This window comes from Aptenodytes patagonicus, chromosome 5 (assembly GCF_965638725.1).
Source record: "Aptenodytes patagonicus chromosome 5, bAptPat1.pri.cur, whole genome shotgun sequence".
Classification (NCBI taxonomy): Eukaryota; Metazoa; Chordata; class Aves; order Sphenisciformes; family Spheniscidae; genus Aptenodytes; species Aptenodytes patagonicus.
The window spans coordinates 53,630,018-53,642,600 of NC_134953.1; the positions used below are offsets into that span (position 1 = coordinate 53,630,018).

The 12,583-nt window shown below is 59.3% G+C and overlaps 2 protein-coding genes across 2 annotated transcripts; one reads left to right on the plus strand and one right to left on the minus strand.

Moving 5' to 3' along the window:
* Positions 1-3,911: 3,911 nt before the first annotated feature.
* LOC143160474 (1-phosphatidylinositol phosphodiesterase-like) lies at positions 3,912-5,292 on the minus strand. The gene has a single exon (XM_076338202.1). It carries the CDS (start codon positions 5,254-5,256, stop codon positions 4,177-4,179), a length of 1,080 nt encoding a protein of 359 aa, XP_076194317.1. The 5' UTR covers positions 5,257-5,292; the 3' UTR covers positions 3,912-4,176.
* A 1,500-nt stretch (positions 5,293-6,792) lies between these two features.
* On the plus strand, positions 6,793-9,322 carry HTATIP2 (HIV-1 Tat interactive protein 2). Its single transcript, XM_076339852.1, has 5 exons — positions 6,793-6,967; positions 7,051-7,158; positions 7,239-7,376; positions 8,139-8,200; positions 8,789-9,322. The coding sequence occupies exons 1-5, from the start codon at positions 6,794-6,796 to the stop codon at positions 9,012-9,014; spliced, it is 708 nt and encodes a 235-aa protein (XP_076195967.1). The 5' UTR covers position 6,793; the 3' UTR covers positions 9,015-9,322.
* The last annotated feature ends 3,261 nt before the right edge of the window (positions 9,323-12,583 follow it).

Sequence of the window (12,583 nt, forward strand, 5' to 3'; positions counted from 1 at the left end):
ATGTTCAGAGGGTGTGCAATTACAGCAAGGGAAGAAGCAGCTGGGTGGGCAGAGAGGCGAGTGGGAGACTCGCTGGGAGTCAGAGGGGTGCTCACGGATGCACAGCCCCAGGGGGGAGCAGGCTGTGCCCCTGCCAGTTTCACTTCAGTTTCACTGAAACCTGACACGGTAGGGCAGAGCAGTAGAAAAAAAATACTCCCACCTTTATTTTTGTAACTAAAAATAGTTTCTGGTATTATTTTAAAAACAGAAGCAAGGTGGCTGAGACCCAGAGGCTGCTGCTGCAAAGGGTAGAATGTGGCCAAGTTCAAAGCTGTTTGTGGGGGGCAGGAACCCCCTGCCTGTGGGTAGCTGGACTCGGAGAGGGGGTCCTGCATGGCAGGACCAGTACCAAGGGTTGCTTTGCAGGTAGTGGAAAAAGGTACATGTGGTGAGAAGGAGAGAAGACCCAAATCAGCTCTGCAGCTCTGCTGGGAGCTGGCTAATTGCCAGGAGCCCTTTCACATTTCGGGTGGTTTCCAAGGCAGGCTCCCTGGGAAGGACTCAGGATGCTGCAGGGCACATGCTCCCAGCTGGGGTCCTGCTGCCCCGCTTACCAAGGAAGGGCCCATCCCTGCCTTACAGGCTGAGCAGTACAGGGATTTCCCAGGCAGCAGGCTGGTGCATCCTGTCCCCCCCCCGCCACTGCTTCTGGGGCACAGCACAAGCTGCAAGCCAGGGCTTCGCTCAGCGGTGGCTCAGGGGAGCAGGTACAAAGGCACTTTCCCATGTCATCTCCTCACCGTCCCGCTGGGCCCTGCAGGGATCTGGAATGGAAATGTGCCTCCTTTGCTGTGCCCTAGTCCTGAGGCAGAGGCGATGCTCTCTCCCGAGAGCCCTGCCATGGGTAAGGGGCATGGGTGCCCAACTCCCACCTCCAAACCACTGCCAAGGATGCTGTGCAGCTGGCGGGGTTGGGCAACCCACCCGCAGGCTGCAATTGCAGGGCTGTCCGGGGGGAAGCGCTTGGCCCTTTGCCCGCCCAGGCTGATGCTCTGCTCCCTCTCTGCATGCTCAGCCGTGCTGCGGGCAGGGTGCCATGTGCAGGGCAGGTTGCAATGCCTGCATGAGTATGCTGATGGCTCTGGAAGCGCCCAGGTGTGGATGGGACCCATGGTGGCAGGGGCTGTACGTGCTGCATGGGGAGGTGGGCACTGGCAGAGGTGGGCAGATGCCCCAGGGATTAGCCTCTGCAGAGTTACCATTGCCCCAGGGCCAAGACTAGGCTGTGCCCTGCACTGTGTCCCCAGGGAGTGCTCAGGACCTGGTAGAGTGAGACCCTGGGGGCAGGGGGTGCGAGGGGCACACCCATCACCACCACGCTGCACCCCCCCTCCCAGTGCAGAGGCACACTTATGTTGTTTTGGGCAGAGGCTCCCACCCCATGGCAGCACAGCCTGTTCTCCTCCTTGTGCAATGTCCTCCGGCAAACCGCAGAGGAACTGAGTCACCCTGACACAGCCCACCCGGCTCAGCTGCCACCGGCGATACAGTGGGCACCTTCCTGGGCAGCCCCCCTCGCCCTCTCAGCAGCCCACCGGAGCGAGGAGGCACCCGACAGCACCCCTGCAGGAGCATGGCATGGTGCCTGTGAGGACCCACACCGCGCTGGGGTGCAGCCCCACTCCCGCCATCCCCCTGCTCCACCTGGGGAGTAGGGTGGCTCTCCCTAGGTCCTGCAATGGCCGTGTCAAGCGGAGGCTTTGGAGGCACCTCCTGAGTGTGGGCAGGGGACGGCTCCCCTCCCACCGCAGGTCCCCAGGGGGTGTTTGACTGAAAGGGTGTCCCTGAGCTACAGGTTGCCTTTGGGCACGTCTCCCAGCACGATGCCTGGCCTGCAGCCCGGGCAGCAGGACCCTCCTCTGACGGCCCTGGAGGAAAGCAGCACCCGGTAAAATCTTTCTCACAATTTGAAAGTGTTTGGCCACAAGAAGACATGTTATCTGAGTGCGCCCTGGCTTGGAGGGGGTGAGATGGTTGCAAGGATTAGCTGGGGCCAGAAGGACAGGGATGCTTCCAAGACAGTTCACGGGCCATGGCACCCTGCACTCCCCCACCCACAGGGACCCCGCGGTGCTGGGGCAGCCCCAGCTGCAGGGTGCAGGGGTAGTTTTGGGCAAATCACTCCTGCCCACCCCACAGGGTCCCTCTCAGAGACGTTTCTTCGATCTCAGCTGCAGGACAGCTTTCTGCCTCACCAGCGATGGAGAGCCTTTTTGCTGGGCACTGCTGCCAGCCGGGTACCCCTGCCCGTGCTGCCAGCTGGCTCCCTGGCGCCTGGCAGCAGCAACACGTGTGTGGCACAGATAAAGGTTCGCCAAACAGGATGCCGGGGGCGTAGATAACGCCAAAGTTATCTCGCTGCTTGTGTGGTAGGGAGTAAACAAGTGGCTCTGCCCACCCAGGGAATCCCAGGCAGCGGCCCTGCCCTGCCAGTGAGCTGGGGCACAGGGTGGGTATGGGGTGCTGGGGTGCAGCTCTGGGGATGTGCCGCATCCAGGGGCAGCCCTGCAGCTGTGCAGGCAGCCCTTGCCCTAAGTGAGAGCAAAGCCACCCAGCCCACAGAGCCACTCCGGGGAACTGTGACTGCTCAGCCTGCGCCCTGCCCGGCTCCCCATGGCACTGTGCATCCCTGGAGGGCTGGGGCCACCGACCTGCTTGGCCATCCTTCTGTGGCACCCAGTGCGAGGGCAATACTTAGAGCCATCAGGCTGGCTCAGCATGGGGGCAACAGCCCCAGGCGGTGGAGGCGTTGGCAGCAGATGGAGCAGGCCACCAGCACCCCGGACATCACTAGTGCTTTTGTCACGTGTCTGGTTTAATGCAGGGAGATCAGTCTTATCCAGTCTCACAAAGCAAGGCCAGAGGTGGATTCCCCCAGCCGTCACCTCCGTCACCCCCTGCGCACTATTGCCTGCTCCCCTCCCATCTGGCTCTTTGCAGCATGAGCTCAGTCCTCCCCTGCTCCCCAGGCAGAGCCACCGCAGCCCACCCGGGGCCAGCGGATGAACATATTCAGCACTGAGAGCCATGTCTCCAGCCAGGGTCAGCCCCTGTGGAGAAAACAATGTCCTCTCCTCCCTCCAGGAAATCCTGCGGCATCCCCTCCGGCAGGCACTGAGCCCAGCTGCGTTTTCCCCTGAGACAGAAGCATCCTTGAGGATGTTCTTCACCTTTTGGCAGGCCAGGCCTGAGCTTTCCTCTTCCCTTTCTCACCTCCCCACTTCAGCACAGGCAGCTGTTTGATGCTTTCTCCCCTGGGATCTCGGTTATCTTTCTGCTCCAAGGAGCTACTGTGTCCTGCGACTTGCCAGTCTATTTAAATTGCTGATTTATTTTCTGCAGGTAGGGCAGACACTGGCACAACGTGCGTTTTAAGGTCTTTTTTACGTCTCAACCACTTTGCTTTTGTGGATCTACAAGCTGCCCCATCCACGCTGCCCACACTGTTGCAAACCGCCGAGCTTTGCCCTGTGTGGTGTCCTGCGGGCATGTGACCTCAGGGACAGGGTAGCCCAATCTGAAATGCCGCTGCTGTGGCCATCCAGATCTCCATGTGCAGGGTTGGCAGTGCCTGCTGAAGCTGCGTCTCTCTAACAGTCCTGACTTTTGGGGCAAGCCCCTGCAAGAAAAAAACAAAAGCTAAAATAACGAGGGGAAGGACATTACTAACAATTTGTTGTCACCTTTGAAATTAATTCCTCCTCTGACCTCTTGCAGCTCTGCTTTAAGAGCAAGATGGCTACAAACACCAATATGACTGCTTTGGCAATGGGCGGAGGGGTACGGGCTCTTTCACAGCTGAGCAGCAAAAGCAAGAGGTTTTTTCTGCTAGGCAGAAGGCAAGGCAATGCAGTGAGTGCTTTCCTAGCTTCTTTTTATTTTTATTTACCCTTGAAAGGAAAAGGGCTGTTTTGCAGAGAGGCATTTCAGGTGGACTCACTGGCCCAAGAGGAGGTGAGGCAGGACTTTCTCCCTCCACCCCATCCCTGCTGCTCCGCCGGGGACTTGGCTGGCCCAGCCCCATGCCGGGACCATACCTGGCTCCCTAGGGGAGAGCAGCGTGCAGGGAGCAGCTCCTGGGGCTGCCCGGCTCTGACTGCAGCTGCCAACCCTCCTCTGCCACCTCTGGCGCTGTCACACCATCATCACATGAAGGCTTCCTGGTGCCCAGCAAGAGCTAGAAACCCGCTTTTGCTCTACAGGTGCTGATGTCCTTCGGCAGAGGCGTGGGGCTGGACACCGTTTGATGGTGTCATCACGTCCTGATGGACACCGGTGTGGGCAGTGAGTGGAGCTGTGCCGGCTGCGGCGCCTGTCCCCTCTGCCACGGGGCTGCCGCAAGGGTACTGTGGGAGTGCTGGGGGCTGCTGTGATGTGTCCACTGGCCCATGGGGCATTGCTCTCCACAATGAGCCGGAGGAGCCCTGCCCCAGGGAAGTCCATGATGACCACCCCCCAGCGCACGGGCTGTCCCCCGTGGCGCCGCAGGTGCTGGTAGCAGCGGGGGTTCACAAAGCGGGCCACCTCCTCGGGGCAGGTGAAGAGCCCGTTGCCGGAGCAGAAGGTGAGGTGCATGGTGGTGGGGTCCCCACCAGCCGCCCTCTCCAGGTGCTGCCGTGCCCGTGCCCACTTGCGCTCCAGTGAGAGCACATTCCAGGCATCGCTGATGCTCAGCTGCTCGTAGGGGATGCCCAGCACCTCCCGTGCCAGTGCCTCCAGCACCACGATCTTCCCCCGCACCTGGCCCAGCGTTGGCACCTCCTCCCGGCACCACACACGGCCCTGTCCCTCCTCCAGCAAGCAGCGGTGCAGCTGGGCGGCGAAGCCGGGCCGGGGCAAGATGGGCAGCTCCTCCTTGATGCGCATGAGCACGGCCTCGCCAGGGTGGGTGCGGAGGAAGCGCAGGGTGCGGCGCAGGACCCCCCGCAGGCTGGCCCGCTGGAAGGTGCAGAGGTGGTAGATGTGGAGCTCTCCCCGCGCCAGCTTGCAGCGTACATCCAGGAAGCGGACGCCGGCTGCCAGCTGGGCCTCCAGGCCCCAGCTCTGGCACCGCAGGCGCCGGCTGCCGAACAGGCTGAGGGAGTCATGGGTGCCAGGGATGGAGAGACGGGAGAGGGGCAGGGCATCAGGAAGCCCCGCCATCCAGTCAGGGCAGCAGGCTGCCGGCTGGGGCATGCAGTCAAACGCCGCGCTGCGCCGGCACTGCACCTCCATGCCGCCAGAAGAGCAGGCGCCCTGGTGCCTGCCGGCCCCACCGAGCCCTGCCATGGAGGAGAAGCAGACCATGAGCAGTGGGAGTGCCGCATGGCCCCCATGCATCCTGATCTCACCCTGCCCCAGAGGTATCCCCACCATCCCATGAAACCCTATAGCATACCACGTGCCCCATACACGTTGCTGCCGATACTCCACACTGTCGCACCATATGGATCCCCTCCCACTCTCAAGCAGTCGTCCCACTACCCCCGAGCCCCAGCACGTCCCAGCCTCCCCCTCCTGCACTCACCTGGGTTTGCCTGTGACTGCGGGGTGCAGCCTGCCGGACAGGGCGCGCAGCCGTGGGTGCCGGCGGCACACTGGCAGGTGGAGCAGGATGCCGGCCATTAATCCGGTGATGGTCATGACGTGCGTCCTGCCTTGCATGTGGCACGTGCATCAGGGATTCATCCTCAGCCCTTGGCCAAGGGGAGTGCTCAGCAGACATGCCAGGCTGGAAAATTGCCTGCTTGATCCCAAAACCAGCCATTCAGGCCTCTGCACCTCCCTCCCCAGGAATCAGGACAAACGGGATTGGGGTGCTGCAGGGCCCCTTGACACTACCCGTAGGAGCGGCTGCGCAGAGCCCCCGGGTGCCCACGCGCCTGCTCCAGAGCCATGCCCCGGGTTGGCTCCTGGTGGGACCTGGCCCCCCCGGTGATGATCGCCATTGTCCCCGTCAGAGGGACAACGTCCAGGCAGGGATCTGGAGCAGGGGGCCTGTGCTTGCCAGCACGCCCCAGGACCTGCCTGGCGAGGGTCCCCCAGGAAGTGGGCTCCGTCCCCTCGCTCCTCAGGCACCAGCGGCTGCTTCACACTGGAGTCACAGCAAGGCTGCTCCCGGTGGGTAGGGCTGCTGTCACCACTGGGGTGCGAGCCCCACAGCTGTTGTCAGGTCAGGAGCTGGTGCCCGGGGTGGGGGGTGACTCACTCCCTGCCTGGAGGCCACAGCTACAGGGCACCCCGGTTAGCAGCACACACTGAGCCCAGTGGTTTTTGGAGAGGAGCTGCCTGGCAGGTCACAGACCCCTCTGAGCATCCCGCCTGGGACACATCCCCTCCGCCTGAGCAGCGAGGGCACAGAGATCCTCCCGGGGATGCTTTCTGCTGTGGGCTCTGCCACCACAAAGACACCAGGTGGAGAGACAAGAGGGGGGACACCAGCAGACATCTTTCCCTGCGCGCTGGGAGCCAGTGAAGCTGAGAGGGGTCCCCTAGGGCAGCCCCCTGCTCGGAGGGACAGAGACCCTGCAGCCTCCCCGGGCAACCTCCCCCAGCCCCTGAAAAAGGTCTTGTCTTATGTTTAACTGCAGTGTGCTGCACTGCAGTTTGTGCCTGCCACCTTGGCACCACCGCCAGCACTGCCGGGAAGAGTCCGGCTCTCCCGGCAGTAAACACCGGGCAGGCGGAAGACAGGCCGGCGGCAGCGCAGCCTCGCCCAGCCTGGGCCCGCCCCACCACCGCCCGCCTCCAGCTAGGCCGCTGCTCCCTCGGCATGGCGGCGGCGGCGGGTGGCGGCAGCGGCGGAAGGGCCTGCTTCGTGCTGGGTGCCTCAGGGGAGACGGGCCAGGCGCTGCTGCGGGAGCTGCTGGCCCGGCAGCTCTTTGCCAGGGTGACACTGGTTGGGCGGCGCCGGCTGAGCCTGGGCGAGGAGACGGGGGCAGCCGTGGTGCGCAGGGACAGGGGTCCCGAGGGTGCCGGGGGAGCGGGGGTTGGCCAGGGCGGGCACGCTGACCCTCGGCCTCCCCACAGGAGCAGGTGGTGGTGGACTTCGAGCGGCTGAGCGAGCACGCCGCCGCCTTCCAGGGACACGACGTCGGCTTCTGCTGCCTGGGCACCACCAGGGCCAAGGCTGGTGCGGTGAGTGGGACCCCGGGGGAGCAGTGGTCCTGCTGCTCTCTCACCCGCCGCGCTCACCCTCCACTCTCCTTTACCTGCAGGCTGGCTTTGTCCGTGTGGACCGGGACTACGTCGTGCAGTCAGCAGAGCTGGCACGGGCAGGGGGCTGCAAACACTTTGTCCTGCAGTCCTCCCAGGGGGCAAACCAGCACAGCCTCTTCCTCTACCTCCGCGTGAAGGTGAGGGGACAGCTGGGGTGGGCTCCTCCTGGGACACTCAGGAAGGAAGCAGGAGCTGAGGTGACAAGAGATGCAAATGGCTCCGAGGGTCCTCCTGGTGCCGGGGGGCAAGGTGGTGAGGGAAGGGGGCTGGCAGGACAGACATGCGACTGGCTTCATCCAAAGCAGCACAGCACCCACAGGCAGCGTTCATCTCCCTCTTCAAACCACCAGAAAGACCTGCTGGGGTCTCCAGCCCAACCCCGGCTCCCCAACCCCACACTGGGATGGCTTCACAGCTAGGTGGGGAGGCTCAGGGCTGTGTCCAGGTGAGACATGAACTATCCAGGGGTGAAGAACCCACAGGCTCCCCAGGTGGGACCATACCCATCGCGAAAGTTTTTTTCCCCATATGTTGTGTGCTGCAGCCCCCAACATCTGCTGAACTGACTGCTGTCTGCCAGTGTCTTGTGCCAGGATCCCCAGGCTGGACACTGTGTCCAGATGCTGTCTCAGGAGCCTCCAGTTGCAGTTAGCATGGTGGTTGCAAGGATGCGCTGCTGACTAACGGTTAATGTGTCCACCATGGCCACTCGCCCCACGCTGCCTTTTCCTGGAGAGCTGCTCGCTGCCCAGGCAGTGCAGGCCTGTACCAGCTTTGCATTGGCATTAGTGCCGTGCTGCCCATGGCTCAGCAACTCTCTCCTGCCAATTCGCGGGGCAGCAGGGATGGTGCTTGCAGTCATCCTTGTCTCCTTTCATCCTGCCTGACTGCTCTGACAGGGAGAAGTGGAGAACCTGGTCCAGGCTGTCGGTTTTGATCGCTGTACCATTCTCCGGCCAGCGTGAGTAGCAGTGGAGGAGGGAGGGCACATGACTCAGGTGGAGGGTTGCCAGGGCAGCATGTTGGGATATAGAGAAAGAGAGAAAGGATGCATAAGGGGAGGGCTGGGGAGGGAAGTGGAGAAAGCCACTGGCTGCAAATGCAGATCCTGGATGAGCACACTGCTTCCCTGCACATGCTGCAGGGAGCAAGCACAGCAGTTTCCCACGGCCCGTCCCAATGCTAGTGTCACGTGCTATGCAAGGAGAAGAGGCTTGGATTGAGAGCAGAGGTTGGGGGACATAGGTCAATGCTCATCTCTGCAGACTTTGACCTTATGCAGGGGGGATACTCACCTGTATCCTTTCAGCTGTACTATGCTCTTGCTGCCTAGGAAAACTGGCATCCTGCTTTTGGCAGCACTGCGGGAAAAGGAGTTTAGCGTCTCAGGGCTCAGCTCAGTCATGTTTTGCGACCCTGCCAAGGCCCCATGGCCCCCATGTGTGTTTATCAAGCTGGGCTGGGCCCCCAGCGCAGCTGGAGAACCCAGTGTCTAGTTTTCCCCGGGGGATGGTTTCAGCCTGACCCACCTTACCTCCTCGCTCTGCAGGGTCCTGCTGTGCAAGCGCCAGGAGTCCCGCCCTGCAGAGTGGATGGCCCAGCAGTTTCTGGGTGTTGTGGCTCGGGTCTTCCCCACTGCTTACTCGGTGCCTGTGGAAACGGTGGCCAGGGCTATGGTGGCCAGTGTGCTGCAGCCAGGCGTGGGGAAGGTGGAGGTGCTGGAGAATGGGGCCATCCATGAGCTGGGAAAGGCAGTGCCACAGCAGGGCACGTAGAGCAAAAGGGATGGGCAGGAAAGAGCTTAATTCACCATTCAGATGCTCTTCTGGGCCAAGGATGAATGCACGTGTGGGAGAGGAGCGGGGTGCTTGCATGACTAATGTGGAGATAGAGGTGCACTTGTTTGCATGGCAGCTGATTATGTCAAGTGATCAAAAATGCAGGTGTTGGCTGGTGGGTGAGGTGAAACAATATGCTCTGCTGTCTGGATCCAGCACGTGAATCCGGGTAAAAATGGTGTAATCCAGGCAATTTCTTGAATTTGGGCCTTAAATAAAATCCAATGACTGGTCTGTTTGTGCTAGCTTTGTGTTGAAATTGTGTTTGTCTCCTGCACATTGTCAACCCAAGCAGATTTGTTCACAGATTGTGTCTTTTGGTGACACTTCAAGGAATGCACACGGGCAAGTGGCCATGCTGTAGATGGACACAGGAAAGCAGAGACAGTGCACAGCTGCCTGTGCTGAGGCTGCACCCTGCAGAGCACACGGTGGCACCAGTGCCGCTTGGATAGCGGACCTTCTGGAAGCTCAGCAGCAGTTGCTGATGTGCCTGGAGCGCTGGCTCTGCCTGCAGTAGGTCTCCACAAACACGGAGCGTGTGCCTTGTCCTCAACGATCTGCTCTGGGTGCAGAGGCGCTGCTACAGGGATGCTGCTGTTCAGATCCAGGCTGTGATTTTAGTACCTATAGTAGCATAAACGCCATGCAAATACTTGCATTGACTTGAAAATGCCTGTCACCGCTGGCTCCTCTGCGCTTTCCTTATGGACGTGAACCAGAGCTCAGCCCTATTCCCAAGGGTGCTCTGCGTGTGCAAGAGGTGAGGCCAGACCCGTGCATGTCTCGGGGTGGGCTTGCCCCTGCCCAGCGCTGCCTGGGTGCTGGAAGGGGATCAGGTCCCTACTGCAGGCACAGAGCAGGCGGGAGGAACAGCGCTGTGTCCCAGCCGTGTCCCTGGCCGTTCTCAGGCCTTGTGCTCGGGGTCGAGGAACTTGGCGGCTCCGCAGCTGGGACACAGGACTTACGTGACTCCTGAATTCCTAGCTGGCCAGAGTCCCAGTGCTGCGGGTAACACTGCTTTCCAGGGTTTTCTCCTCTTCGACCTCACCCCGTGGCTCCTGTGTCAGTGACTTGGATGCAGCAAGCGGAGGGGGCCGGGATCCCCTGTCTCCTCCCTTCTATACGAGCATTTTAATCATCAGGCTGGACCTCGGAAGCTTGGTGGAGGCAGTGGGATGGTGTAACCCCACGCTGTGTGTTACCCGAGTGACTCCTGAACCATGCACAGGGCTTAGTTCAAAGGTAACAAACGAGAGGCCACGGAGCCATAATTACTGATCAGACTGTCCTGGTGGGAGCAAAAGCAGTAACTTTAAAGCAATATTTAATGTCAAAAGGGAAATGAGAGGTAGGCTGGCCTTAAAAAAAGGTGATGTGCTTATAGAGGGGAGTGGAAATGAACACCTGAAGTGGCAAGACCTTGAAGTGAAAATTGCATACAGATGAGAGAGTGAAAAAAGAATATAAGCTCTGGAAAGTTACAGGTGAAAGGCAGGCCACAGAAGATTTGAGGAAAGCATCCTAAAGGCATAAAAATTAATCATGACTATGTGAGAAGCAGAAAGCTCTCCAGAGAGCCCTTGGGGACAGGACGTGATCAGGCTCTATGAGAAGGAAAGAGCCATCATGGAAAAGCTTGGTGAGTTACTTGCATTGGCTTTTGCTGTGAAGGAGCTCACACTAGGTTCGTCCTTAGGGGACATGCATTTGCATGACTGTCCCAAGGCACTGGGGCAGGGGGGAGGAAGGAGATTTTAACCCCATTTTTAGAACACATGGTTAAAAATCTGCCAGAAGGAGCGCTCAGATGAACTGCCAAATATTCGCCTGGGTGAGAATTACAGTGATCCCTCTACCAAAAAGCCAATGTTGTTAAATATGATGCTAATTTTTAAAAAGTTCCAGTGGGAACCAGGAAACTGCAAAGCAGTGAGGCTGCCTTCTATAAAAGGCAAGTTGTTAGAAAGGATAATAACGTCTTGAAATAACAGAGCCCAGGATAAATGTGGTGTAATGGCAGATTCCACGTGGCTTTTGAGGGGGCAGTTGCAAGGCACAAACCTAGAGCACTCTTGGAGGAAACCAGCCGTTGTATACACAAGACAATCTAGACCTTGGAGTGCACTTGGATCTCCAAAAAGCTCTCCCAGAAGGGCTCTTAAAGAAATTAAGCTGTCGTGGGAAGAAGAGGAAGGTCTGGGTAGTTTCTTACTGGAAATATTTTCTTAGCACTGTAAAGCCTTGAAATGCACAAACCAAACATTTCTTACTGGACAAAGGTCTGTGGAAAATACAAGCTATTTCTGTGTAACCCTTGTTTCTGCTCAATGGTATATGGTTTCTTTTTCAGTGTTTCAGATAAGTCTTTGCTAAAATGCACAACTGCAATCTCAGTGCGTGGTATAGCTTCCTTACGACCCTCTCGCATGAAGCTTCATCGCTCATTTTGGACCTCATTTCCCCAACTTGCTTTGTGCATTCATTAAACCCCCACCCTGGGGCTGTGGAAGAGATTATAGAGCATCGGTCACTGAACTATGGCAGAGCCACAGGACCAGGGGATTTGCCCACCCAGGACTGAAAGAGGCACAGTAGGTAAAAGCCTTTAGGGGACAGACCCAATTCCTCCATGGGGGTCTCACGGGGCAAAGCTCTGGGCTCCTCCAAGCAGCAGGAGGTCTGTAGAGCTGGAGCCATGCCCCCAGCGTGCTGGAGAGGCTGTCTGCTTTCCAGGGGCACGCGGCCCCGGCTGCAGCTGGAAGGAGAGCACGTAAGGGTGCTTGGTGTCTGCTGGACAGCATTCACACAAACCGCCTGATCCCACAGATCTGAGCTCCCACTGGGATTTCCGATGCTGACTGTATTACTGAAGATTAATGAGAAAAAATAACTGTGTTCCCAATAGCTCGACAGCCGAGCGTGAGGTTGTGGGGGTTTCCCATGTGGTCCCATGGCCCCGCTGCCCTTCTCAGCCCAGCAGCTGTGAGAACTGCCGGCACCTCTCTCCCATCCCTCACTGCCACCTGCTCCCCTCCGTGCTGGGAGGTGCCCAGCCGGCTGGCAAAGCACCCTGCAAACAGCACCTTGGCTTCAAAGGAGCCTTTCAAAGCAGCCACCAGGCTGGCAGGCACTGACCTGGCACTTGGGATACCCTGGTGACAACCCTCCTAGCAAAGGAATGGCCCTGACACACTCTCTGGCCCCAAGGGCAACTAGCACAGCCCAACAGACCTGCTGAGCTTGCAAGGCTGCAGTGTCTCGGAAAGCAGGGCGGGGCTGCACCCCAGCTGCTGGGAGATGGAGCAATTGGGCTCTGGGCTATCCCCAAATTGGGATGAGGCCCCTCCATGCTAATAACAGAGCCTCCCCCCAACTCCTCTGTGAAAGAGGCAAAATGATAGCAGCTTGTGAAGTAGTAAAGTACCTCCATCCTCTGCAGGTGCCGTTGTTTCCTTCTCGCCTCTGCGAGGTACAAGGGGGGCTGGTGGGCACACAAATGCTGG

Bases quoted from the DNA above. Each gene is read 5' to 3' on its own strand.
- LOC143160474 (XM_076338202.1), bottom strand. From the start codon at position 5,256: ATGGAGGTGCAGTGCCGGCGCAGCGCGGCGTTTGACTGCATGCCCCAG.
- HTATIP2 (XM_076339852.1), top strand. From the start codon at position 6,794: ATGGCGGCGGCGGCGGGTGGCGGCAGCGGCGGAAGGGCCTGCTTCGTG. The intron at 6,968-7,050 runs GTGCGCAGGGAC...GCCTCCCCACAG, and splicing joins AGGAGACGGGGGCAGCCGTG to GAGCAGGTGGTGGTGGACTT. The intron at 7,377-8,138 runs GTGAGGGGACAG...CTGCTCTGACAG, and splicing joins TCCTCTACCTCCGCGTGAAG to GGAGAAGTGGAGAACCTGGT.